This window comes from Lethenteron reissneri, chromosome 9 (assembly GCF_015708825.2).
Source record: "Lethenteron reissneri isolate LAM-NWPU_2019-01 chromosome 9, ASM1570882v1, whole genome shotgun sequence".
Classification (NCBI taxonomy): domain Eukaryota; kingdom Metazoa; phylum Chordata; class Hyperoartia; order Petromyzontiformes; family Petromyzontidae; genus Lethenteron; species Lethenteron reissneri.
The window spans coordinates 6223864-6251753 of NC_083787.1; the positions used below are offsets into that span (position 1 = coordinate 6223864).

At 45.8% G+C, this 27890-nt stretch overlaps 1 protein-coding gene across 1 annotated transcript; it reads left to right on the forward strand.

Annotated features, from left to right (window-relative positions):
- Nucleotides 1–27645, forward strand: LOC133340490 (copine-3-like). The gene is given in 18 exon segments (XM_061548783.1): nucleotides 1–150; nucleotides 6127–6257; nucleotides 8983–9162; nucleotides 11117–11191; nucleotides 12047–12118; nucleotides 12896–12979; nucleotides 14134–14196; nucleotides 14198–14224; nucleotides 16552–16569; nucleotides 16571–16648; nucleotides 16840–16926; nucleotides 17794–17853; nucleotides 18100–18233; nucleotides 21053–21107; nucleotides 21327–21378; nucleotides 21614–21747; nucleotides 22384–22620; nucleotides 23274–27645. Coding segments are annotated over 17 exon segments (1593 nt in total). The 5' UTR covers nucleotides 1–150; nucleotides 6127–6128; the 3' UTR covers nucleotides 23382–27645.
- Nucleotides 27646–27890: the final 245 nt, after the last annotated feature.

Here is a 27890-nt window from a genome sequence, read left to right on the forward strand (position 1 = left end):
CGTCTTCCTGTCTCACTCCTCATCACCACCACCACCTCCTCCTCTGTCACCACCGCCTTCACCACCTCCTCTTACTCCTCTACCTCCTCCAGCATCACCGCCACCTCGTCCTCCTCCTCGACTCGGAAGAGGCGAAATAATCGAAAGCAGGTGAGAGAACTCTGGCAGGCTGGTACGACCCACCCATCTTCTCTCTCTCTGCGTGTGGGTCTTGCACGTTGGCTGTACCACCACTGAGTGTGTCTGTGATGGTGATGATGTTGGTGATGATGGTGTTGTTGGTGTTGTTGTTGGTGTTGTTGTTGTTGTACTCACACAGCCTGTAAGTGTGTACCGTGCGTGTGGGGAGCGGTGGTGTAGTGGTCAGCGCGCTCACGGCCACCAAACACCCAGTGACCTGGGCCTCCTCCCCTAGGTCGACTCAGCCTCAAATGAGCACCTGGTGCGGTGTGTAGTAAACGTCGCCGCTGGGGAGACAAAGGCGGCCGGGCGTGGTGCTTGCCACCCACCCCCTCTGTGTGCTCCTGGTCTCGCCACAGGCTCAGCAGGTGGCAGCCTGCTGAGCGCCTCTGATGTGGGGCCGCTGTGAACAGGCCACCACGTGGTGGGCATTGACCAGCGTGGTGAAGTATGGTCAGTGAGCGGCGGGAGTGAAGGCCCCGTGGATTAGCATGGGCTGTACGTGTAGGCTGCTTTAGTTTGTGTGTGTAAGTGTGTGAACTCTGTGTTTGAACTAATTCCAGGGTCATCCGGAGATACACTCGGTCTAAAATAGACATTAATAAGGTAGCCCATTTAAACTTGCACTAACGAACCATTTACATTCTGTAAAGTTATCTACGTTGACTCATCGGCACGGCTGTGGCCGCCTTTTGTGTAATGATGAATATGTGCACACACACACAGCATGACACAATATACTCACAACGTAAGGGCTATGTCACTCCTATTGTGTCATGTCGTGTGTAATACTTTACTATTGCAACCTGAGATCATGCAAGATCAATATTTGTCGGCTTGGACTCCGAGGTTGCCAGGAGATGGCAGTACTGCTATGGATTCGTAAATCCATCGGTGTGGAGCTTTGGATGTATGACCCACGAAGTATGCTCGGTGGGCTTTCTCTGGATTCTCTGAGTTCCTTCCACGTGTAAAAACAAACTCATCGGCGTGTAATTTGGCCAAACGCACACCTATCAACCCCTTATCAGTGCCCTTTATTACAGATCAATTCTGATCTTATTGGTCACCCCGCGCCCCTTATACATCTCAACGTTCATCCTACAAAGTTCCATCACAAAGGAGAAACACAAACAAATAAAAAAAATTGTACTGGTAGGAACCTCCTGGTTACACCAGCCCACAGGGGATTATTGTGTCCGTCCGTCGTGTATCCAAAAATGGGAGGGGTGGGGCTGGGTGGGGAGGGGCTGGGTGGGGAGGAGCTGGGTGGGGAGGGGCTGGGTGGGGAGGGGCTGGGTGGGGAGGGGCTGGGTGAGGAGGGTGGGGCTGGGTGGGGAGGGGCTGGGTGGGGAGGAGCTGGGTGGGGAGGGGCTGGGTGAGGAGGGTGGGGCTGGGTGGGGAGGGGCTGGGTGGGGAGGAGCTGGGTGGGGAGGGGCTGGGTGAGGAGGGTGGGGCTGGGTGGGGAGGAGCTGGGTGGGGAGGGGCTGGGTGAGGAGGGTGGGGCTGGTTGGGGTGGGAGGGGTGGGGCTGGGTGGGGAGGGGCTGGGTGGGGAGGGGCGGGGCTGGGTGAGGAGGGTGGGGCTGGGTGGGAGGGGTGGGGAGGGGCTGGGTGGGGAGGGGCGTTGTAGGAAGGGGCTGGGTGGGGAGGGGCCTGTCACCCCGTGGTGCCCTTATAAAACTCAACGTTTAACCTACTCACGCCGGCTTGTGCCCGCCCTCACAGTCGGGCATATTTGGGGAATACACCACGCCGCCGTTGACCCTGCAGGCCATTGACCGATCAGCCCAACGTTCCTACCAGCTCCCTCCGCAGGAATGTGTTTACTCGATTGCCCTGTACAAGAATACAGGTAAACCGTATGGGTTGACAGGTATGCAAACGTCCCAATGCATGCCCCATCATAAAATGTAGCCTTTAGACTCCGTGAGACTTTCCTGCATACATAGAAGGACACTTCATTATTGTTTCTGGTTCATACTACGGTCCACGTACCATGCATTCTGCACACTTTGTACATGCACCATGGCGCCATGGTGCATGTACTACATTGTACTTGTGCTCTGTATGTGTATATGTATACACCTTCGTTTCGAATGGCATATGCTTATTATTATTAGTTTACAATCAGCCGCGCTTTGCTCGCAGAGTTAAACTTACCACAGAGTAACCCACACAGAGTGAGAGAGACACACAATTTTGCCTGCGGGAATTTGAAGGAGAAATGGGCAGGGCACTGCACTATTACAGGACTGTGCGTGCCACTCAATACCCAGTGTGTGTGTGTGTCACGTACTGTACATTATGTTATGCTTGCAGTCGTGGGTGATGATTGCTTTATATAATCCCAATTTAGTCATTTGCTAATGACGGTTACACATACCTGTCAACCCATAGGTTTACCCAGTATTACTGGTAGGAACCTGGTTACACCAGCCCACAGGGGATTATTGTGTCCGTCCGTCCGTTGTGCAGGGAGGGGCTGGGTGGGGAGGGAGGGGCTGGGTGGGGAAGGGAGGGTGGGGCTGGGTGGGGAGGGTGGGGAGGGGCTAGGTGGGGAGGGTGGGGCTGGGTGGGGAGGGTGGGGCTGGGTGGGGAGGGTGGGGCTGGGTGGGAGGGTGGGGCTGGGAGGGGTGGGGCTGGGTGGGGAGGGGCTGGTCACCCCGTGGTGCCCTTATAAAACTCAACGTTTAACCTACTCACGCCGGCTTGTGCCCGCCCTCACAGTCGGGCATCTTTGCGGAATACACCACGCCGCTGTTGACCCTGGCCATTGACCGAGCAACCCAACGTTCCTACCAGCTCCCTCCGCAGGAATGTGTTCTTGTACAGGGAAATTGAGTTTTCAGTTCCATACGGCGTACAGCCGTTTCAATACACGCAAACACATTTTGTCTATTTGTTTGTGTTTCTCCCTTGTGATGGGACTTTGTAGGATGAACGTTGAGACTTATAAGGGGCACGGGGTGACCAATAAGGTCAGAATTGGCGTGTAATAAGGTAGGCACTGATAATGGGTTGACAGGTCTGGTTACGGGATCTTGAATCACAGACTGAGTAGGGTTGTGTTGTTTTAATGGTTAATACAACCGCATTATTATTATGGATGGCTGCTGGTTTTTGAACCGTGAAACTCTTCTTGCAACAGGCGGTGAATGCGTGTAACCGCTAAGCCCATGTCGCACCGCAAGCGTGATCAGTGTCGCCACGCCAATACCAATACAACCGCCATTCGCTGCAAAGTTTGGTCGTACATGTTATGTACAGGTATATTGTTTATATTGTTAAATTTGAATCACAGTTCCTATGATCACTGTTCCATTGTTTTTATAGCTTTATTTTGGTGATTTCGAAAACGTTTTGGTTTAGCCACACTTAAGCGGTTGTGCGTTCGCTACGTTGTCCCCACCTGAAGAAGGACGCTTGTGTTGCTGCCCGAAACGTCGTGATTTAATTTAGTTGTTTTCATTTCTTTTATTAGATTTTTTACCTACGTGACTTTAGCGAAAAAAACACCAAAGTATTAGCCATGTTTGTTTGTTGTAGTACATAGTTAGCCTGATAACTTTAATCTAAATTGTCTTACGGTTGTTATTGTTTGACTTGCATCCCACTGGGATTTTTGCACACAGCGTTGATATGCGGTGTTTTTTTCTGGAAGACTTGCTGTTTTTTCCTGGATTTTTCTGTTGCGTGTAGTCACTTTAAGATGTTTCTTGTTCATGTTTTTGTTTGTTGTGGTTGCGCCCGAGTCAAGAGCCGCATGGCTCACAGGGTTATACATAATAAATGAAACTGAAAACTGAAACTGAAGTGAAGTGTCGAAGGCTCGCTGCTGACGGAAGGAGGTCTCGGGACAGACCCAGCAGGTGCCATGGGTTGGCTGACTGAGATGACCGGCAGATGCACCACCAACTGTGCCCCCTACTGTGCCAACTTACTGAATTTTATCCGCCCAGCACTCCGCTCGTTGTTGTGAGAGTTGCTTCTCTGCCCTCCGTTGTTGCTGGAGGGGCGACTGCCTCCAACTGCCCCCAGTAGCAGCAGCAGCGTCCTTCACGAGCCTCCTCCACGCACACGGTCACAAGCGCGATATGAGATTTGCACAGGACAGGCCTCCCATCAATCCGCTGCTGGGTGACGGCCTCTCCACTCAGTGTCAGTCATGGGGCTTGTCCACTGGACGTGTGTGTTCAAGAGGTTCATAGCTTACCGGATTCCTCCAGTCTTATAAGTGAATATTTTGATTCACCACGCAAGGTAGTACAGGTTGGGGAAGGGAGGGTCCCAAGACCGCTTACCAACGGTCATAGCCGTGGGCAGGAATTGAACTCAAGTGATGAGTAATGATCGAATGTATAGTAGAATTTTAAAGTGCTGTAGTGTTGATGATTATCATGACCAGGCGAATGCCCACTCACGTGAATTATTATTTACAAAGTCCAAGTACTAAAGAGACAAAATGTTCTTATTTTCTGATTCTGTTTATGTGTTCAGATATTTCTATATCACATTAGTGTCTAAACATGGGTGTACTGTATAGGGAATTAAAGTACTCTAGGTGTATGTATGTGTATATACTATGTTTACGTATTGTATACATGTTTACGTATTGTATACATATTGCATATGCATCATGGTGTGTGTACACAATTTATTGTACTGACTGTGTATGCACACACACACACACGGGTTCAAAAATATAGACATTTGGTTCGTTTCCATGATTGTTTGTTACTTATAATAGCCTCATAAATGTAGATGTCAGCAAAATTACGAATGAAACCACATTCATACTCTTTGGTTCTTTCGGTAAAGAATTAACACAGCAAACACAGCAGGAGAACTGCGGCTGCTTGTGTTGCGATCGAAACGTCGTGATCTATTATTTTCTAACCACGTGACTTTACCAAAAGAACCAAAGAGTATGGATTCCTGCAGTCACAAAAAGCTTCAGATCAAGATGAAACCACATTCAATCATCCTAAAGAGAATAAACTAATTGTGTGGCAGTCTAAAACTCTACATGGACCAGGTGTGGCTCTGGCCTGACCACCTCATGGAATGCCTTGCCAGCTTTAATAAACGCTTGCTGCCATGGTACTTTTGCACTTTCTGTACACAGCATGGACGGGTTGTGGTTTTTCTGTAGGATTTTATTGTTTACGTATGCGATGTTTAGATTTGTGTACAATGGATTTTAGGTGTATCTTGTAATTTTATTGTTTGTTGCGGTTGAACCCAAATCAAGAGCCGAATGGCTCACAGGGTAAATCCTAATAAATGAAACTGAAACTGATTCATGAAGCTATTGGTGTCAGAATAATGAGCCAGCAGAGATCCAAAGTTTAAATAAGTGATTAAACCATATTCTTAAGGTTAGTGTGCTGATGGTCTCAGACCACTTCCCAATTACGTGAGAGAAAAATACATCTCATTGAACTTAGTTTTGTGCGTTTTGTTTTCAACTAAATTCAACTTATTCCAGTTCTGGGAGTAAAAACTATTTGGTACGATTGACCTATGAGAAACATTTTGTTTTATTTCACAGCAAAAAAGATGTGTCTCTCACATGGCTAAATAGGCCAATTGAATTGACCTCCGAGTAGTTTTATGACATCATCTTCCAAGGTGGTGTAATATTAGCTGCTAGAGCTCTGGTCGCAAATGTCTTTGTCGAACAACACCTAAGAATATGAATCCTTGCCGTCACGTAAGCTTCAAATCTAGAACAACATCTTGTTGATAGCTCCGTTGAAATATAATTGTAAGAATAGTTTATACCAATATGTCATCCGTTCAACATTATATATAGCACTGTAATACTCATCTGCCTGTATGCGTGTATGTGTGTTGAACTTCTTTCGTACCGTACGTAGCCAACCGTGCTAATCGCAGATGCGGGTGTGTGTGTGTGTGTGTGCGCGTTTGCGTGGTGAGCAAAGATATGGCAGCGTCATGTGTGACCAAGGTGGAGTTGACGATAAGCTGCAAGGATCTCCTGGACAAGGACGTGGGCTCAAAGTCGGATCCGCTGTGCGTGGTGCTCATAGAGGCTGGGGGCACATGGACCGAGGCAAGTGGATTGTGACATTTGATGGTGAACCCAGGCCCTGGTTGACATCTGAAAGGAAAATGTACCTTCCGGTACTCACCCAGATCGATGGCATTTGAGTAACTGCTTTTAAATTGCAAAAATGTTCCTCGCGCCATTCAGTTGGTTGGACAATGCAGCAGTTTTCCGGATAGTATGAGCACCATTGATGATTTTTTTTGTTATAAAAAAAAAAATCATGGTTTCTATGTTGTTTGTCTTTTAACTGTGATTCTTAAATATGTTATTTTTAGTTTTAATGTGAGAACACTTAGTCTGTTCTCTCCAGTTACCTGGGTGAAAAGTGGGCTAATTTTCGCCAAATCCTGGCACAGCTGGCTAAGAAGAAACAGCACGAGGCAATGTCGTCGCCTCGTTGTACCAGCAGTGCACAATAGCTGCAGCAGATGAGAAGCAAGGTTGCCCTTCTGCATTGCTTTCATCTTATCGTGTTGTGCATTGTTTTATCCCAGGGCTTCTGTCATGCATGCGCAAATTAATAATGAGATAAAAGCATTGACACAATCACTGACTTAAGTTATTCCAGATTACTTTGCATAACAGTGGAGCTACATGTCCCACCTGCACAACGCACACACGGGCTTGTCACCCCATGAGTATTATTATTATTCTTTACACTTCGCCGTTATGTTCCGCATGTTTCCTTCATTTAATGCCTAATTCCTGTCTATGAATTGTCGGCTTGTAATGTTGCTTCAATCAATATCGTTCCTTAAGCTTGCGATGCATGCTTCGGAATTGTGTGCAGCAGCTGAATGTTCACTATTTAGTAATTGGTGATAGCCTGTCTTTAGGCTAATGTTATGGAGACGGGACAAGGGAGATAGAATAGATGAGACAGACCAATACAACTGAGAAATACAAAAGAGGCACAAACATTCCGGATTGCTTTAGAATCAAATCATTGCATTAATTGCTTAAAGGGAGAGGTGAGGATCGTTACATATCTCATACATCGTTAAGATACATTTTGGTGGCCACAGTAAATATGACATTTTTACTCCATGGAATACATCTGAACAAAACAGGTATCTTACGGATTGAGAACCAGCCCTGTAGTTATTTGGACGGCATGTATGTTGATTAATAATTGACTTACGAGTAAGCCAGTCAGTCGGCTTCCCATCGTGTTCTGCATATATACTGCATGGGAAACCACCACGGTGTTTTGTTAATAAGTTAAAGCCAATGGGGAGCTTGCAAGCCCCATTAATTATGGGTGAGTCCATTGGCTATTCACAAGCTGTTAGCTGGTACTTAGGCATGTGGCACAGCTTGCTCCCACAGCTGATTAGGGGCACCCCATGCAGTGCATGCAACATTATGAGAAGCTAGTGCAATGTTTGTCTTGCTCGTGTATTAAACAATGTGCATGTTACAAAATAACATTAGCGTAGTTGTGGAGAATATAAATAACAATGAATAAGCAAACAAGAGGTTTTTTTCACGTATCTGTCTCTCTTCCTTCTTATGTCTCTCCGCCTAGAATAAAAGTATTACTGGTAGGAACCACCTGGTTCCACCATCCCACAGGGGATTATTATGTCCGTCTGTCGAGCATCATAAAATGGGAGGGGTCGGGCTGGGTGGAGAGGGGAGGGTGGGGCTGGGTGGGGGGTGGGAGGGGTGGGGCTCGGTGGGGAGGGGCTGGTCACCCCATGGTGCCCTTAAAAAACTCAACGTTTAACCTACTCATGCCGGCTTGTGCCCGCCCTCACAGTCGGCCATATTTGCGGAATACACCACGCCGCCGTTGACCCTGCAGGCCATTGACCGAGCAACCCAACGTTCTTACCAGCTTCCCTCTTCATGAATGTGTTTCTTACACAACCAACAATCCAACAGCTCTCTGGGAATGCATAATTTCATCAGCATTGATTCAGTACAACCAAACTCTGGAATGGTAAATGAAGATCTTGTGGTTCACCTGCATTGATTGAAGTGAGCTCGACACTGCTGATGAGACACTGTGTTGAAATTGGTCCATAGTTTGTACTGAATCGGCGATGATTAAATTATACACTCCCAGAAAGCCGTTGGGCTAATGGGTTGTGTAAGTAATACTTTTATTTTTAATGTGGAGTGACAGATGAAAATCAACAACAGTATCTTGTTGATTTTCATGAAAAAACACATGCATATATTTTCATAATTTTACATCATGTTTTTCTCTGCATATATATATTGAGGCCTTTTTACCTGATATTACGAGTGTATTATTTGCCCCCAGTGGATACGAAAAACTTAAATTATCCTCACATTGATTCTCCCTTTTGAATTTTCTGCAAATACGAGGAGTTGGGGAGTCGTAGCAAAGTGGCGAATGCACTGCAACATGAGTTTTATTACTGGCCATGACTTAAGTGGCGAGTTATGTCTGAACCCATCCTGGCACCCTTCCCCCGACCTCCCCCCCTCCATGACTGACTAACCAGCACTGACCAGAGTAGTGAAGTATGGTCACAAAACCCCATTGATTGACAGACTGTCGGTGAGACTAAGGTAGTCGATGGATAAAGGGGTGTAAATAAATAAACCCAAATAGGAATCTCCTGGAAATGTCGGCAAATTAATCCTATTATTTTTCAGTTGTATTTCCTGGATTAACGAATTATCATTACTGGTTGACTTCCATCTTTCTGTTCTAAAAAAGACTCCACTAAATTGTGTGTGTGTGTCTTTGCAGGTGGACCGCACTGAGCAGATTCAGAACTGCCAGGAGCCTGCATTTTCCAAGCGTCTGCAGATAGACTATTGCTTCGAGCAAGTGCAGAAGCTGCGCTTTGGTGTCTACGACATTGACAACAAAACCTATGACCTCACCGATGATGACTTCCTGGGTCAACTTGAGTGCAACTTGGCTCAGGTGGGTGCCTCTGTTGATGTTTAATGAAAAAGGCATTAATACTGTCAAACATCTGACGTGTTATTCTTCATAGTGATGCGTTCCTGACTCAAAAAAGTTGATGAAATTCCACATTCTCATGGCAGATCCCAGTTTTTTTTCCTAGGGTGACCTGGATTGATGTTCCACAAAACTCTATTGCCTTTGGAAGGAGGGAATATTGTAGAAGTTGACCCCAACTAGGATTATGACGTGTGACCTTTCCACTTGCAAGTCATGCAGTCCAACCTCATCACCAGCCAGATACAGCATTTATAGCTGAAACATGTTTCTCCCATCTGTTCACAAGAGTGACTGTCCTTGGAAAAAGTTTAGGGAAAATGAGCTAATCATTTGGTGAATAGTTATAAAGGCCATCTGCATGACACTCATTTAAATGTGTCCCAATTCTCCAAGCCTTGGACCCTTTGGATTCATCTGTTTGTTGTGGTGCTCGCGAACAGCAGTTCACCATGCTAACAAGTGGATTTTTTTTTAAATGTCAGCCAACCTGTGTGTGTGTGCTTGCACTGAAATAGTTAGCACCTTGCACTACAATCTCAGCCACCTGAGTTAAATTCCAAGCCATGCACGTCATTGGCATTCGATATTTGAACTGTTCTTGCTGATCCTTATGCAATGAGTCCACCAGACGAAGGTTGAGATGACACAACTCCTCTTTATTTTCCGCACGAGCTGACGCTTATGTGGCCCACTCCACTTCAAATCCCACCAGGAATCACCCCGCCTCATCCGGTGACGTCCCCACTCCCCTCCTGGGCATTCCCTGTCTCTCACGCCCCGCCTTCTCTTTCCTTTCGTTCGTGACATCATCTTTAACAGTAACCTGGGAACCTTGGGTATTTCTACCCCAGGAACGCGTAAGTATTGACACTCCACTTACATTGGTTAGTTCAGCCTTGAAATAATACGTGATGCAATGAGTGACCATTACCACTGCAGAGACAAAGGTGGCGTAGTGTGGTGCTAACCCAACCACCCCTTGTATGTCATCCAACCTGGAATATATTCTTGCACTTTGGCCTACAAGACCAGACAAGGGTTCTTTGTGGTGTTTGTGTGTACTCTGAGCCATAGTGTGTAGTAGGGCTGAACGATTTGGGGAAAATATAAAATTGTGATTTTTCTTACAGATATTGCGATTTGATTTGCGATAAAAAGTTTTTTTAATTCAAGATCAGTTACATTTTCACTGTGTAATAGATTTAAAACAAGTAATGGAGCATTACCACATGATACTATCAAAATATGAACTGCTCTATCAAACGTAGAACAATTGTTAAGTGAAATAAATTAAGTTATAATAATACAAAATAAAACAATTCCAATAAGAAAGTAATAGGACTTTTTAAATCGCAAAAAATCGCAGCCTTTGCGATTTGCTAATCGCATTGTTTCAAATTGGGATTTCGATTTGAAATCGATTCATCGTTCAGCCCTAGTGTGGAGTCGTTAACAAACATCGCTGCAAACCTGACGAGCCGAGTTCAAGTCCCTCTCACAGCCAAAACCAGTAACTATTGTCTGAACCGATCCTGGCCTTCCCTAGGTTGACTCAGCCTTAAAAAGGTACTTGGTGCGATGTATAAGCATTATCAATAGGGTTTCGATTTAAAGCTTTCGTGACTGCAGGGATTCATCTTCTTGGTTCTTTCGGTAAAGTCACGTAGAAGGGAAGTAATAAAATAAAAATTATTTTATTATGTTTTATTTTTATTATTTTATTTCTTCCCTTCTACGTGACTTTACCGAAAGAACCAAGAAGATCATCACTATGGATACAAAGGCAGCCGGGCGTTGTGCTGGACACCCACCCCCTCGTGTGCCACACCCTTCATAGGTTCCCGCTAACAGCACTTACCTCAACACTATATTAAGGCTATACGGGGGATCTTTGTCTTTACACTCTGAGCAGGTTGTGTCGAGTAAGAAGATGACTCGACCCCTTCTGCTGAAAAACGGCAAGCCGGCTGGAAAGGGCCAGATCACAGTAAGTGGTTGTCCACGCACCACCAAGCAAGATCGCGTGCAGATCCCGTACATAGATTTGTGGGCCAGCTTAAAACCAATTTCCTTGTGAGCTATCATTGGAGGGTCTGACAGGTCCTGCATTACCATTGTTTAACCTAATATTCCAGCTTCAACACAGATTTGTTGTCTTTTTAAACTATTGTAGATGAACATGATACCCCAATTGCTCGTATGACATCCTCCAGTGAGTTTTTGTAATAATGAGTTTGAACACCGAGTAGAGAGCTGCTTTCTTCCTTGTTATCGTTACCGACACTTGCAGTAATTTGTAGAATAGCAATGTTACATCTAATTAACATCATTCATCGTCAAGTTTAACCATCTTGGATTGCAATATCTGTTCATTGGATTTTGTATGAATGTTTAAAAAATCTGAATGACTTGGCCTGTTAATTATTTAAAAAAGCATTCACCCTTGCGGTTTCATTGTCACAATTCTCCGTCGTGATTAAATTCACAAATAGTTTTAATAGTTTTCACGTATTTTTTCATTTGTTCTGTCTTAATCTGTCTGATTATGATTCAGTAGTGTACATGTAGTATTTGCCTGTGATTGCAATAATTTGTAAATCATAGATGTTACTTGCACTGATTCTATGCATTTATCGCGAGCATACGAATTTATTTTAATGAATGAATTAATTAATTAATCTTCACGTCGTTACATACCTCCTATTACCAAGGTTGGATACATACGGTGCAAAGAAGTTCAACATACATACTACATTTGCACCATTATTACTAGATTTCCCATTAACAATAATGGCGAGTTTGGCATGTGTAATTATTTCTTTATTTACATTCTCTTTTTTAGATTGTGGCAGATGAGATTAAGGATAACAGAGTCCTCGCTCTTCAGGTGGATGCTCGTAACCTGGATAAGAAGGTGCGTCGCTTCCATATAATTCACCCAATCAATGGGCTGTGCAGATTATCGCTTTCCATAAAATATTTGTTTAAATATGGCTCGGATGTCTCCAAGTTTCTTCAGCAACCTCAAGCCAAAATGTGTCATCCTTAGCGCTGGATGATGGTGAATTGAATTCACAACCTAAGTTTAATAATGATGATGACTTTTAGGTTGTCAGTGTCTCTGATGTCGTATTAATCCCCTGAGGGCACTGAGCTACTTAATAGTTGCATGATGGTTAATGTGTGCTGGTGTCATCATTACTAATACTGCAGTGATGTGCTGAATTTATAGTAGTGCACTGTCATGATTGACTACATTTATCGTACATACATGCACATATTTACTTCATCGTTGTGTTGAGAACTAGTCGACGACTATTCAGAGACGGCTTGAAGGTTTAATGGCTCTCGCCGTAAGTTTATTAAAGATATTACAATACACGAGGGTACACGAGGGTACACAACTCCCAGGGGCTAGGCGTCCTACACTGAGTCCTGATCCCTGCCGGCTAGCTCCGGTCTCTCTCTCTCTCGTGTCGGATCGGGGACTCTGCCGACACCACCGACCGGAGAGAGAAGCACCTCTATCGGCTACCATTGGCTTCTCCCCAGACTCACTACTCGATCCCTCTTCAGCCTTCTTACTCTACGCGTTCCCACAGTGACCCCACTTTCGTCACGAGGTTTCCCTTAAATACTCTACTCCTCTACAGTTGTATCAGTGTCAGATGAACGTGCATTGTTTATACAGGATATGTTCGGGAAGTCTGACCCATACCTGGAGTTTTTCAAGATGGCTCATGATGGCACCTGGCAGATGGTGCACCGGACAGAGGTAAGAGCGATCTCGCGCATCAGGAAAACCTCCGTCCCTGAGTTTGAATCGTCAGACTAGGGCAGGGTTCTTCATCGCAAGGCCCGCAGGCCACTGGCTGCCCCTGGTGGCCTTTAGTGCGGCCCCTGACGTGCGGCCCACCGACAGTCCACAACGTCTGGAAACACCCCTTGCAAGCGGTGGTCCTCACACTCGTGATGTCTTATAGGCGAAAGTTGCCCCCCTCTGAAAAATTAGTGAAGAACACTGGACTATGCGGCTGGGCACTTTAGCAACCGACACATTCATCGTTGAGCCTCTTTGCAGCGTTCTCATTGCAATCTGGACATTGAAATTATTAATGTAAACACTATGTGACGTTCCTCACAAAAGTAGGATTTTTGTGTCCTCTCGGCTCAAATCACATTTTAAAATCACCCCCCTGTCCGTATCCTCTGGATTACAAGATGGCGCATCTTACAATCCGATAGGTTTGTGTGCGTGACCAGACTTGTATAACTTTGTTGACACTGGGCTTGAGTTTTGGGTGCGTCTTACTTTCCAGAGGGTCTCTTAATCAAAAGTGTTTAATTAAGCTTACAGTCAAGTTAAAAACTAGAGGCAAAATTACATATAAATGTCTCTTCATAACGCTGCATGATTATCCAGGTCTTTAGCAAAGATGACAGTGAATTTCATTTAAATATCTTTGCATTGAACAAAGCCAATTTGTCCATCAAGGTAATGCCATCATTCATATTTGTCTTCGTGTAACGACAGTGCATCATAATGTTAGTTTTCGATTTAAAGCTTTCGTGACTGCAGGGATTCATCTTCTTGGTTCTTTCGGTAAAGTCACGTAGAAGGGAAATAATAAAATAATAAAAATACAACATTATAAAATACAATTTTCATGACGTTTCTGCCACAACGCAAGCAGCCGTCCTCAGGTGAAGAACAGGTCTGTCATTCAGACGCTGTCTTTTCGACAGACCTGTTCTACACCTGAGGACGGCTGCTTGCGTCGTGGCCGAAACGTCGTGAGAATTGTATTTTATTATGTTTTATTTTTCTTATTTCCCTTCTACGTGACTTTACCGAAAGAACCAAGGAGACATAATGTTAGTGTTTCCTATTGGCTGTGGTACCTCTTGAATGTCAGCTGTCATCCACAGGTTATCAAGAACAACTTGAATCCCACATGGAGACCATTCAGCATCCCTCTGCAGGCGCTCTGTAACTGGGGACCTGGAGAGAGACGTCAGGGTAAGTGACCCTGCTGTCATATAATGCATGCAGAGCATTGCTGGGACCACATCACGCCTATACAGGCCTTTTGTTGATGCACTGCTGGACAGATGTCGCAAACGGGTTTTGATTCCTTACCCGTACCCGTACCCGGCCGAGACAGGGTCACAAATGGGTACCCGTTCCCTATCCGTACCCGTTACCCTACCCGAAATGAGTGACAAACGGTTACTCACCAGTGGCTCACGGCCTACCCGTACCCGTACCCGGCCGCACCAGGGTCGCAAACGGCTACTCGTACCCGTACCCGGCTGGGTATGGGTAGCCGGGTATTGGGTAGGGTACGGGTATCGGGTACCCGGTTGCAACCTCTGCTACTGGATGAGTGTATCCCGATGCTCTGTGGGATGTGGGCTTTGTTTGACTACACATTACCACGGGGGTTAGGGAAGACAGGGAGTATAGATGTAGAATGGTACAGCAATAACTTTTTTCTATACTGCCCTCTAAACTAAACTAAACCATTTTTTATTTTACCAGGAAAGGCCCACTGAGCTATATAGCTCTTTTTCAGAAGCGACCTGGCCACAAATGATAGCTCAACGAAGTGGCTTATCACGTGGAGATGTATTGCAGCCAAATACTCTAAACGCATGTTTCTAAATGTCTAGGGAAAAACTGGAGGACCCTGAGAAAAATCTACACGACCACGGGGAGTAACATGCAAATTCCAAATATACAGGCGTCTAGAGTCGGAATTGAACCCACAACCCTCCTGTATACCAGGCGAGGTAGTTAACATCTCGCCAAAACTCATAAAGGCTTCCTCGGTAAATAGATTCACTTATTTTTTCGTTATGTTGACTTCCCGCAATGTGTTACTCCATTGTATCAGTACTATAAGAACGACAGGTTTCGGAAATTCCAGACCAGGATTTAAACTTTAAACCTAGCAATTGCGAATCAGGCACCCGAACAACAGCACCACTCGACCGGACATTGGACTGTACGAGTGCTTTATTGTCAAAGCGTTATTATACTCATTCCCTGGTGCACTACTTTTCTCCTCCTGTCCCACATTCAGCTGTCTTCATTCAAATGCTAAATATGTCATTTAACATTACAAACGCTGACAAAGGATGGGGGGACAGAGGGAGGGTTATTGGTAAGAGGCTTCTTATCATGAAGTGGTGAAATTGCCAACACAATAAAAGGCCAAATTCTGCAGTTGCATTATGCTGCAAATGGAAGGATTTTGCTGATGATGCAGACACCCACACTTTACCTCACCGGGGGCAGATATTCTTCCAACTGATGCATTTAAATGAGAATTACTGATACAAACATTTTTAACTGCATGGCTTAAGCGTTGGTGAAACTAATCTGGCCTCTTCAAAGTGATATCTCACATTTGTAATCTGGCAATTTGGAGGCACGGGTTAGCAAATCATGCAGATTTTGGAACTCCTCAAGTCTGCCGGGCTACCATGTAGCCAGTATGTGGGTTTTCCCCAGGTTTCCATAATTTCCTCCCGTACACAAGCACTCCTTGAGAAAGAACTCATTCCAATGCATGACCCTACAATCCTGAAACTCAAGCGAGGCTGTCCCAGGTAAATTAATAACAAAAAAATTGAACTGAAAAGCAATCGTAATGTTGTTAGGTCTGTGCTGTTCGTTTTGTGCCACTGTGACATGGCTCAGCGGTAACGCGCCTGCCACGGGTTGCAGAGGTTAGCTTCGTGGTTCGAGCCCAGCAGCCGTCCTGGTTAACACTGCGGGTTTATTATAGCCACCCTGACGCTATTCGATAGGCCACATGTGCTGGCATCATGGTCCAAATTTCCCCACTTGAAAAATTGCCCACAAATTACTCAATTGGGTAAAACCCACACAGCAACATCGGACCCTTCTGTGAAAGCAATGCACACTGTAATTTTCCGTGAAACAGAATGTCTCTGTGATAGCCTTGAACTCTAAGAATGGTGCTAATTACCAAATGTACTTTTGTTTGAATTTTTATTGTGTGTAAATGGATCTCTGATGTTAGCGACATATTGTCAATTTTGTTTTGTTTATCCAGATGAGAACTTTGAGAGAACAGGATGAGTCTCATTTGCAAGTTGTGACCTGGGTCACCAAAATGACACGAGCAAAACCAAGTACAACAATGAAATATACCAAAACAAAATAAAAAAACAAAAACGCTATCACATGAGGAATTGAAAATATTGCAAACATAAAGTCGACGTAAATCAATCAATATTCAGCACCTATAAATCAGCACCTCTGATTAGCATGGTTGGCTACGTACGGTGATACATTATGCTGTCCGTTCAATGCAGGTCGTCTGTTACGACTACTGACAGCGATGGCTCCCACGACCTCATTGGCGAGTTCAAGACCAACGTCAAGAGTCTCCAGCAGGCGGAGAAGGGGCAGGTGGGTTTCGGCCATGCCGCGTCACGCGCGTCGATCCTCAGAGGGGAGACGGTCACCTCGCTCCCGAACGGAGAGGGTTAACGACGCGACGATGGACGTCATTGGCTGGGATGTTGCGCAAAGCGACGGATATAATCGCGACCTCCCCCCCTCCTCGCCCTCCGCCCCCCCCTCCTGGCTGCACCACACAGGTGGAGTTTACCGTCATTCACCCTGAGAAGAAGAAGAAAAAGAAGAACTACAAGGGCTCGGGCTTGGTCATCGTCAAGTCATGCCGGGTACGTGCATGTCCCCTTTCTCAACTGCGCCCAGTGCTAGCCCTGTACAAATTCAACCCTTTGTTTATTCATAACTTTGGCCAGATACGTGACCCGAACCCAGTGACATCTTATTTTATTCTAACCCAGTGAAAACAAATTCTACTCAAACATTAATCTTTGGCCCTGTTCATTGCCCCCTAACCTGGTACAAACCTGACCCCAACCAAATTCTATCTGAACCTGTCCTTAGACTTTTGACAAAAACTTGGCTATCATGGAACACTGTCGAAATTGACCATAGCACCAACCGCTTCCCTAGCTATAACCTAACACTACACACTCAATTTTTTCTAGATTTGAAGCTTTCGTGACTTGCAAGGATTCATACTCTTAATTCTTTCGGTAAAGTCACGTAGGTAAAAAATGAAATTAAAATAAATAAAAATAAAATAAAAATCACGACGTTTCGGAGGCAACACAAGTCTTCGTCATCAGGTGGGACCGTCACAGCCAGATTTGCTGCATCAAATCTGGCTGTGATGGTCCCACCTGATGACGGAGACTTGTGTTGCCTCCGAAACGTCGTGATTTTTATTCATTTTAATTTCATTTTTTACCTACGTGACTTTACACTAAATTTTCTCCATGAATTTCAAACCAGTGTAGCCATTACCCTAAACATGTACAAACTAAGCATAATCTATCCAAAGCTACCCTATTACTCACCATAACCTAAGCATAGACTGTATCCTTTACTTAATAACCTGAATGCTAACCCAGTCCAAACTACCTATTGCCATATCCCTAACCATAGCTTCGCCTTTGCCATGTGCCATGATCATACTGAGAGAAAAATGTTAACGTGATACTCTACGAATTCCACAGACGGAAGTTGAATATTCATTCCTGGATTACATCATGGGTGGCTGTCAGATCAATTTCACGGTGAGATGCGTTGTGTTTGTGTGAGCGTTGTGCATTTTTTGTCTCAAGAGCATTGGTGTGTGCAAAACATTTTCACTCCTATGACATGAAGTTTTGATGAACTTCAATTACATCTAAAATAATAAAGAACAAACTTGTCAACAGCTCATCTCCTTGTTCAGCAGGTATGGCTGATGAAGCTTCAGCGCATAAATTCCACCAAATGCGTCGGTTTAAAAGAAGTCCCCCTTTGTGCTGCTGCACCAGGTGGGGATCGACTTCACGGGGTCCAACGGGGACCCGAGGTCACCGGACTCGCTTCACTTCCTGAGTCCCAGCGGCGTGAACGAGTACCTGACGGCGCTGTGGTCGATCGGCAACGTCATCCAGGACTACGACTCGTGAGGGCGCCGCTGCACCCGGCCACTCGCGGGCGCGGCGCAAACATTTTCACGGGGGGGGGGGGGGGGGGGGCTGGGGGGGAGGGGCTGGGGTGCCCTCGGCGGCGCCTTCGATACGACCAGTCGCCGTCTAAAGTAACGAATTGGCCCTTCAACTGAATGCACCCCATCTCGCGCGAGCTGTGAAGTTAAGCAGGTAGATTGATGGCTGGTTAGTACCTATATGGAAGATTGCACAGGAATGTGTGAGGTGTTAAAGGCTTGGGCTGTGTGGTGGCCAGAAGATGGCGGTGCAACAGTGAGTTATTGAACTTAGCTGTGGGGAACGGTGAGTGTTGCTCTGTGTGTCATGGATTGGAGAAGATTGAGTTTATTCAGGATGATTAAAGCAAAATGCATATCACATTGTGGGAAGTCAGCAATGGCTTTCGGAAAGTGGAATTTCCACCTCTGATTCAAGCCAACAATAGAGATGACTGCTCTTCCATGCTCGATTGCGTATTGGGACATAAACGTTATTCTCCAGCATCACCAGTAGCAAGATCAACATTACATTTCCATAGTTTCAGCATTTGCATTGGAATAGACATTTTAATAGGTGTTCTTGGCTATCTTCATGACTGTCAGTGTACCCATTGGCATCTGCACCACACTTAACTGAATTCCTGCAACCACCACCATATCTATTTTTGACATTAATATGTTTTGCTCGTGCCAGAATTATCTATTCAGTTCTTTATTTTTCTATTTCAAGGTCAGCTTTAAGATCTTGTCTTACCTTAGGTGACTTTCACCGCATTAATATCCTTGTTCTGCTCATACCGTGGCCCCTGCTCCCACTCAATAATGCATTGAGGTCATTTAATGGAATAAAATCCCACCACCTCCAGTGAAGAGGATGTGCTGTCAGCTGGGTCACAGATATTAAATGTCCAACAGCACAAGGATGAACTATTCCACCGATGCCACGCATAGATGTGACCCAGATTTAACTTGGCAGCTAGAGAAAAATTCCCTGTACATGTTCCTCTTCAAATATGTTGTTGTGTATCAACCGTAGCTTTAAATTGCTTTATAATGAATTCAGAGGTGCAGTGGAACTCATTAAAATTCATAGGCTGCGGTATTAACTGGATGAGATAAAAAATAAAAAATACCCAGATCGTTTTGCATGCGGGAAATGGCTTGGTTTTGTCCATGAGCATTGGCATTCACGCATTGCAAATGTTAATCACCATTGCCACTTTGCCCTTTATAACTAAGTGAAAGCCCATGACACCATAATTCCCTTGTTGAAGAAAAGCCTGGGTTAATAAACAAGCACAACGATAACGGCGACACAATGTACGTCGCATCTAAATGCAGCAGCGACACCCCAAAGACGCCGTACGGCAGTGAGGGACAAAGCCGAGAAAGAAGGTGACGTGAAGCATGGTGGAAACGGAAGCGACCAACATGGGAGAGCGGGGAGGGACACGTGGGAGAGTAAGGAGGAGCAATGGCAATTCTGGCTGTCGCCTGATGAGGCTGGTTGTAATTACTGCCGAAACGTCGTGCTCGAATTGTAAGCGGTGTGGGTTTACTCCCTCACCCACCGGGGTGCTAAATTCGTAACTATGTGGCATGTTTTGTTTACGTGACAAACCTTACTAATTGGCTGTGTCGGGTGGTGGGTTTAAAGTCACATTTACGCGATCCAACCCCGAAAAAACCTGGATAATATTGGTCGAGAAAGCCTGCTACTATGTGTTAAAAGGGGCAATGCTGCGGTGTGATCCAGGGCCAACGGGGGGCCATGCCCACGGGTACCGGGGGGGGGGGCTGTAGTGAATCAGCAACAAGGAGTCCCAATGGTGCAAGGGCAGCCAGGGATTGGTGTCTTTGATTTATTTGCACTGTGCACACCCATCGTGAGTAAATAAATACTGCAATCAAACAATTAAATCCACCAACAAAGGGGGATGAATGAGAAGGCATGATTGTACTACCCACTATACCCTTTTGGATCCATGCGAATTCAACCCCGTTGAGGCTTGGAGAGCTGAACGGAGTTCAAAAGAACTCTCAAACAAACACCTTGTGAAAGACCCAACACAGAAGATTTCTGGATTTGATCTTCCACGAAGCTCATGGTCCACCCTAAACCCGCATCCACCGCACAAACCGCGGCAGATGCAGATACCCCTTTCACAAATGGAAAATTAAAAACACTGCAGTGTGCGACTGTGGTCATCCAAAACAAACCATACAGCATATAGCGACGTAATTCCCAATCCACAAATACGAAGGAGACGTCACAGCGATACACAAAAAAAAGTATTTATTTTAAATCTAATATCACCTCCACTCAAAGGGGTATCAAAAATTGTACACTCACTGAAATGCACGGACAATAAAATCATGTTTAAGTAAACGCCATGAGAAAATAGTGAGTCTTGCACTCCCTCCTAAACACACCGAGGCTCGTAGCGCGCCGGATCACCGCCGGCAAGGCATTCCAGATCCTTGGGGCAACATTTGAGAAGGCCTGACCCTCCAGCGGCGAGCACAAAAGCCGAAGCCGGGAGAGTATGTCCTGCTCTTAAGAGCGTAGTGGTTATCTGGCTTGACCATCTGAATGTAAAATTGTAATTGCTGCTCTGCATCTACATCAGCCGTACAGATGATAGACTACAATTTTCTGTACCCTTCGCACTGAGGGGACTGCATTTGCACGACTGTTTATCTAAAATTACTGAGCTAGGGAGGGCCTCAGCTGCGTGTTTCGTTGTGTCTTTGCGCATGTTGGGCTGAGCCTGGTGGTTGTGTTTCTTTTACAGGGATAAGCTCTTCCCTGCCTTTGGGTTTGGGGCACAGATCCCTCCAAGCTGGCAGGTAAAGAGTTTGGAAGCTACGCGTGAATTTTCTTTGATCGTTCGCTCTTGTCTAAATCCACTCGTGTGCTGTTACGTGTTTTTCCTACGCTTCATTAACGGTTTCTTTTATCGAATTGTATCTGTTTTGTATTATAATGACTGTTAGATGGATCAAAATTGCTGCTGTCCCCTGTTGGCCGTGTGGATGCTTAAATCTTGATCTTGTTTCCTCTCCCAGGTTTCACATGAATTTCCACTGAACTTCAATCCAGCAAACCCATACTGCAACGGTAATGTGCATTGAGTGGGCACTAAAAGTCATCAATTCAGCTAAACATTGTCCCCTGAAACAGGTTTCTCAACTCCAGTCTTCCCGACTTCCCAATGATACACCGCTAGCGCTTTGCGCTTACTAACCGTCAGGTGCATCCCATGAGCAGTGGGACTGAATTGCAGATGGACCATGTTTCTCATCACGCTCGTGTCCCCCCCCCAACTGTTACACCCCGATTGCTGGTGCGGCAGGCGTGCAGGGCATTGTGGACATGTACAAGGTGTGCCTGCCCCAGGTGCGCCTCTATGGCCCCACCAACTTCTCCCCGATCATCAACCACGTCGCGCGATTCGCCGCGGACGCCCTCCAGCAGCCCGCCGCCACGGTGAGGCAACCTGGCGGCTGCCAGGCTCATGGGCGGTGATCATAAAGTGTCCGTGCAGTGTGGCGTGCTTACATTTTCAAAAGATTTATGGTAAAGTCACCCATGTGGTCCTCCTCTGCTAGTGAGCCACAGATGCGCGGGTGATTATTTGTGTTCATCTGCATCCACGCACGCTCACGTGCTTACGTGCACACGTTCGTGTAACCAGGGTTCAATTCACGGTCGTGGATAATCTCGATGGCAAGTAATGTCTGAACCAGTCCTAGTTCTCCCCTAATTTGTCTCTGCCTTAAATGAGTGCCTGGCACACTGTGTGTAAACATCAGCACTGGGGATACAATGGAAGCCAGGCGTGGCGCTGTTTCGGCCTTGGTAAGCGCCCGCCAACACCACTTGTACCTCCAGCCTGTAAGGCTAAATGAGAGACCTTTGCATCCATGCTCGTGTACGTATATATAGTGTGTAAGTGTTTTGTTAAGGGGTAGTGTTGTCTTCATGGTTATTGCATTGAGATACCATCTCGGTAACCCAGACTGCACCAGCCTAAATAGCTGCTCGCTAAGAGCACTAATGAAAAGCTACATGGGGGATCTTGGTGCGTGTACCCGTGTGTGTGTGTGTGCGCGTGAGCGGCAGCAGTACTTCGTGCTGCTCATCGTGACGGACGGCGTGATCAGCGACATGGATGAGACGCGCCTCGCCGTGGTGCAGGCCTCCCGGCTGCCCATGTCCCTCATCATCGTGGGAGTGGGCAACGCCGACTTCTCCGCCATGGAGTTCCTGGACGGCGACGGCGGCGTCCTCAAGGCGCCCTCGGGCGAGCCGGCCGCCCGCGACATCGTGCAGTTCGTGCCGTTCCGCGACTTCCGCAACGTGAGCAATGCAACCCCCTCCCCCTCTCGCACGAGTAGGAAGGATGAGTGACCACTTCTCCACGTATTTACTAGAGAAGATCAAACGGAAAGCTTGCTCTTCTGAGCCAGAAGTCGTGTCATTGCATGGGGGAGCAGTGGTGCAGCAGTTGACGCTCTTCGCTACCAACCCTGCGACCTGAGTTCCGTTCCCGCTCACGATCACCAACACCAGTGACGATTATCTGGACCGGTCCTGGGCCTCAAATTTGTATCTTATGCGGTGTGTAAACATCACCACTGGGGAGACAAAGGCGGTCAGGTGTGGTGCTGGCTACCCACCCCCTCATGTACCGTGCCGGCCTAAAAAGGTGCTCGCTAACAGCACTTGCCCCAAAAGTTTGTTAAGGCTATACGGGGGGGGGGGGGGGTCTTTGTCTTTTGTATGTGAATGTGAATTTTGATACAATAACAGATTAATTATTGAAATCCAAGGCATCGCAACTTCTCATAGTACGATTCATGCTACATTTTGTTCATGCTACGTTTTTTTAATAAACAGAGTCAAGCAAAAGTTTCCCACATTTTGATGCTCAGTGCTGAATAAGTGAAGGGGGGGAGGCTTGCTTTGACTGACTGGTCTGCCGTTTTGTTTCCTGATTTGTGCTTCCCCAGGCACCCAAGGAGGCACTGGCCAGGAGCGTCCTGGCTGAGGTTCCCCGGCAAGTGACGACGTATTTCAAACAGAGGGGTCTGCCCCCTCCGAATGTCGCACGATCCTAAGTTGATCGTGTGGCCGAGTGGTTGCGGAGGATGGGATGAGCCCCCTCGAGCTTTGTGGGTTGATCTTGGGTGGAGAAACCGTGCCATATAAGACTTTGCGAGGTGGAGGGGGAGGTATTACAATATTATGTTTATTCTGGTAGGCTCACTTATCAAATACCCAAGTCAAAAAACAAACGCTGCAGATCTTGTTGTTTAGGGCAGCTATGCTGCTGTGTGTAAACATACTATTTTATATTTTTAGTCTTCGTCCATCTGATGGCAACTTGTGGAATTTTAGTCAACTCTTACTCTGTGTCATTTAGTCAGCGTTTTACTTTAAAGATGAAAAAAACCCATGACGGATGTGGATACCTGACGCACAAATGGAAAATGGAAAACTCTCCAGTGTGTGCCTGTGATCATCCAGAACAGACCGTGCAACATATGAACCTGATGGCGGTACCCCGGGGTACCATAGTCACCCCGGCTCTCGCATATTGTCCGTGATGCAGTCATTTTTAGTCTGTTGATGGTCGGCGATGCGGCAATCGACTCATCTCGACGAGCTGTGCACAATGCACTATTCAAAGTTCAATTTTTCGATAACGGATTTTGTATTTTTATGCTGATGTTTGGCGTTTCGAAATTGCGGAGTAGCACTGATTTCGGATTGATTGGTAACCTCAGTCGCGGAGTGAAGTAACACCCCTGCAAAAAATAGTGTCCCAGAAATAAAATATTTAATTGCCTTTGCCATTTTGTATTATTTGGTACCCCGGGGTACCGCTATAAGGATCATATAACGACGCAATGCCCCGATCCACAAATACAAAGGAGACATTACAGCGATTACACTACTCCTGACGCGGCTATCCGGCTTGACCACCTCAATGTGAAATTGTAGTTGTTGTCTCTGCATCTATGTCAGCCGTACGGAAGAAGAAGAATGAGGAGACAAAATCCACAGACGAAGACTTGACTCAAATCCCGCAAGTTGTCGGCAACTAACACTAAAATGCTGACTAACTAAATTAACACTGCTCAGCCGTGTGTCCTGGACTGTCCGACACGATCGCTGTGACGGCGTCGTCTTGATGTTGGCAACGTGCCCTCCTGACCTTAACGAGGGTTAATCATCTTTATTTGGGGTTTAAATTCACGTCGGACAACCCAGGGCACAGATCCTGGGGGCTCCATATCTCCAAGAAAAGGGTTTTCAGGTTACCGTTTTATGACTGTCAAATTCCTTTGCTAATTCTAATTTGGGCAGCTGTAAGACCTGCGTGTGTGTACGACAAGTGTGTGTGCGTACGAGTCAAAGTCCATGTACTCTCTGTTCAACTGAGCACTGGGCGTGCCCGTGTCTTTTTGCTGTCACCGACCCATTGGTGGGAACATCACATTCTTACGTGATCCCATGTCTCTCTGTCGGACAACAACTGATGACTTCCAACCAAGTGGTGCCGATTAAATTGTGTCTGCGCAGTATATTTAGTTGAATATTTCAACGTGCATACATTTTCATAAAATCTCAGAAGCTAAGCAGGTTTGATCCTAAAATGTGCTTGGATGGGTGATCACCACTATGCATTAACAGGTGCTGTAGGCTGTTGCAGTGGGGCTGTGTTGTCAAAATTGAGCGGTGTAGCAAAATCCATTGTTGTACTGCACTATTGCCCAACGTCGATTCCGCCTTCAACTCACACTGACCAGCGTGGTGAAGTATGGTCAAATATAACCCCCTTGACTAGCACGGTGTGAGGAGGCCCTCATCCAGCAGTGGATTGACAAAGAGCTGTACGTCAACATATTGCTTGGGAACAGAAATTATGGCTTTTGCAAAGTGGCATCCCTTGCTTTGTGGCAATGTCTCATTAGCATGCCTTCATTGTATAGCTGAAGCCATGCTTGTGGGCATGACACCACACGTGCTATTTTTACTAAATGCATATATGCAAGGTATAGTTTGCATGTTTTGAGAGCGGGATATTGTAAGGGGACAGGCTTGATTTATTTCACTCATCATCCTCCCTCTTCATGTGATATTGTAATACGATTAGAACATGCCTATGTAAGCTTCACATGAGCGTGATTCGTCCTCTCAAAATAGTGTGACTATCCCTTGTGTGTGTGTGCACAAGCGCTTCTTTATGTATGATATATATATGCATGTCGTACGAGCAGATTTATAGGAACAATAATGTTGGCGCATAGTAAGCCATACGTTAAAACATACTAGTCCTAATTCTTATTTTATGTGCTTGCTAATTACGCGAATCGTGTAAAATGTATGCTCAACGTGACGTATAGTAAGTGCCACACGAGCTAAATATAGAAGTAGTACAAGCTGCAAGTGACAATGCCATTGCCAAATCACGGGAATAATTTGTACTCTTTACATTGCAAAGCCAAAGCAATGCAATTCTACCAACTGGAATGTAAACGTTACATGCCCCCCCCCCCTTCCCGTTTCATACCCACACCCAACGCAGCCTTAATCCCTACCCTGTGCCTTAGCAGGTTATTGTCAACGCAATAACGTGACCCCTGCCCTGTGCCGAACAGTTTCATGGGCTGCTTAATGGTAGGCTTGCCGAAGTGGCTCGCATGCGTGTCTTCGGAACCATCGAATAATTGATATCCGTATCTTCTGACCCATCCTCATCTCCTGCTTCCTGCCGATTGGCTCACCGGTGCAAATTTGGCACTCGCTGTTTGTGAAATATCTAAACGCGCACAGCATGCCTTTGCGCAGGGTGTGCTGGTACACGCCTGCAATCAAGGGCTCCGTAGCCACTGTTTGTAGGTAACACAGATATGTGCTGCGAGACAGACTCCCAAGTCGATTTGGCTGCATGGAGGTTAAGAAGCTCGCAGTACAGCATGCAGGTTCACGATCTATATTTTCGGACAGTTAAGCACTATCCTCCTTCTAATGTGTGCTGGTTTTCTCCCACATCCATTATATACCCCTTTACGAAGAAGTCGGCCAATGCTTCGAATGCAAAAATTGCTGAAAATGAGTCCTCACTGTCGGTGTATTTTTTTTATTTGGAATGTGCTGCTTTCATCGACAGATTCCGCGCTGCTTTGTGCCTTAGAATGGATGTTTCTGCAGTGCCGTCATAATCCATGCCGCCATCTGCCCTCCTCGGGGAGACGACCTTTATTGGTCAGCCTGGTGCACTTAAATACCTCCAATTATATAACAACGTTCGGCCAATGGGAACCAACATTTGAATGTGACAATTTAAAAAATGATTAAATAAAAATTAGAATGTCAAGATTCATTTCGCTGAAATTCTCGGACCTCCACGTGGTAACCGTACACATTGTAGATCATTATTGATTGTAAAATGGAATGATTCCATGTTAAAATAAAATAGAACTATTAAATTGGCAAAGTTACATTTTCATGCAGTTTTCTTAAAGCAGCCAAAGATCTCATCTTCATTTGGACTTATATGCGTGGCGGTTAGAGTCCTCTCGTCCTCTGGCTTGAGATGGCTGCCACCTATGGGTCAGATGATTGCCAGTATTAAGCAATTGGTAATTAAATATTCAATTTGTTTTCCCTAAACAGTGTAAAATTTTGGAAAAAAAAATTCACGAACATTAATTGTTTCGCACAACGAGTCTGTGTGCAAAATGTCAGCTCGATTGGATCACGAGAAGTGGGTTAAAAACCGACCGAAAGATTTGCACGGTAGTAAGCAAGCAAGCAAGCACGCAAGCAAGCAAGCGAACTTAATATAAAGGATTTAAAAAGATAGCAATCTTGCCGTGTGTGGCTGGTAAATGCAAAAACAACAAACAACGTAAAACAAGATAAAGCCACCCAGTTAAGGGGGTTCGTCAACTGAAAGTCTGACGGTGATTATGTTCAAATAGGTAACTAGAGCCCTGGCCATTGAATTGGTTTGAGATGAAGCCAGCAGTGTTATCACATGTTCGAGAATATTACCTGCCCAGCCTTGATTTAGCATGGGATCCTTCTTCTGGCTCCCCTTGACGATCACACCAAAGCACAGTGCATCCACAGCACGGCGATGCCACTTTCATTTCTGAGCCATTAAAATGAAACGTGCCTTACAACGAGCCGCATCGCTTCTCGTGGTTGCATTAACGTTTGAGAGCACTGACCATTGCGCCCTCACAAATGTGGTTACTAGCCCGTAATGAGCTTTGTATTTTAGTTATTGCATCACTACAAAATTAGTCATTTTAAACTTTTTTTTTTATTGAACGCTTGATATTGAAATAAAATGTATGCGGCAAGGTGGTTTGTGTTTTTGCTGAGTGCGTGCCTATTTGGAATTGCCTGATGTGTCTGCCCGCCAACGACTGAAGGTGCAGGAGGAGGTTGTCACGCACGGTCAAAGTGCACTGCGATGTGATGGTGGTCAGCAATCGGTGGTTCGTCCACTCGACACTCAAATCGGCAATGGGTAGTGCTCGTATCCAATGATTACCCTAAACCATTGGTAGAATACTCTTTGGTTCTTTCGGTAAAGTCAGGTAGGTAGA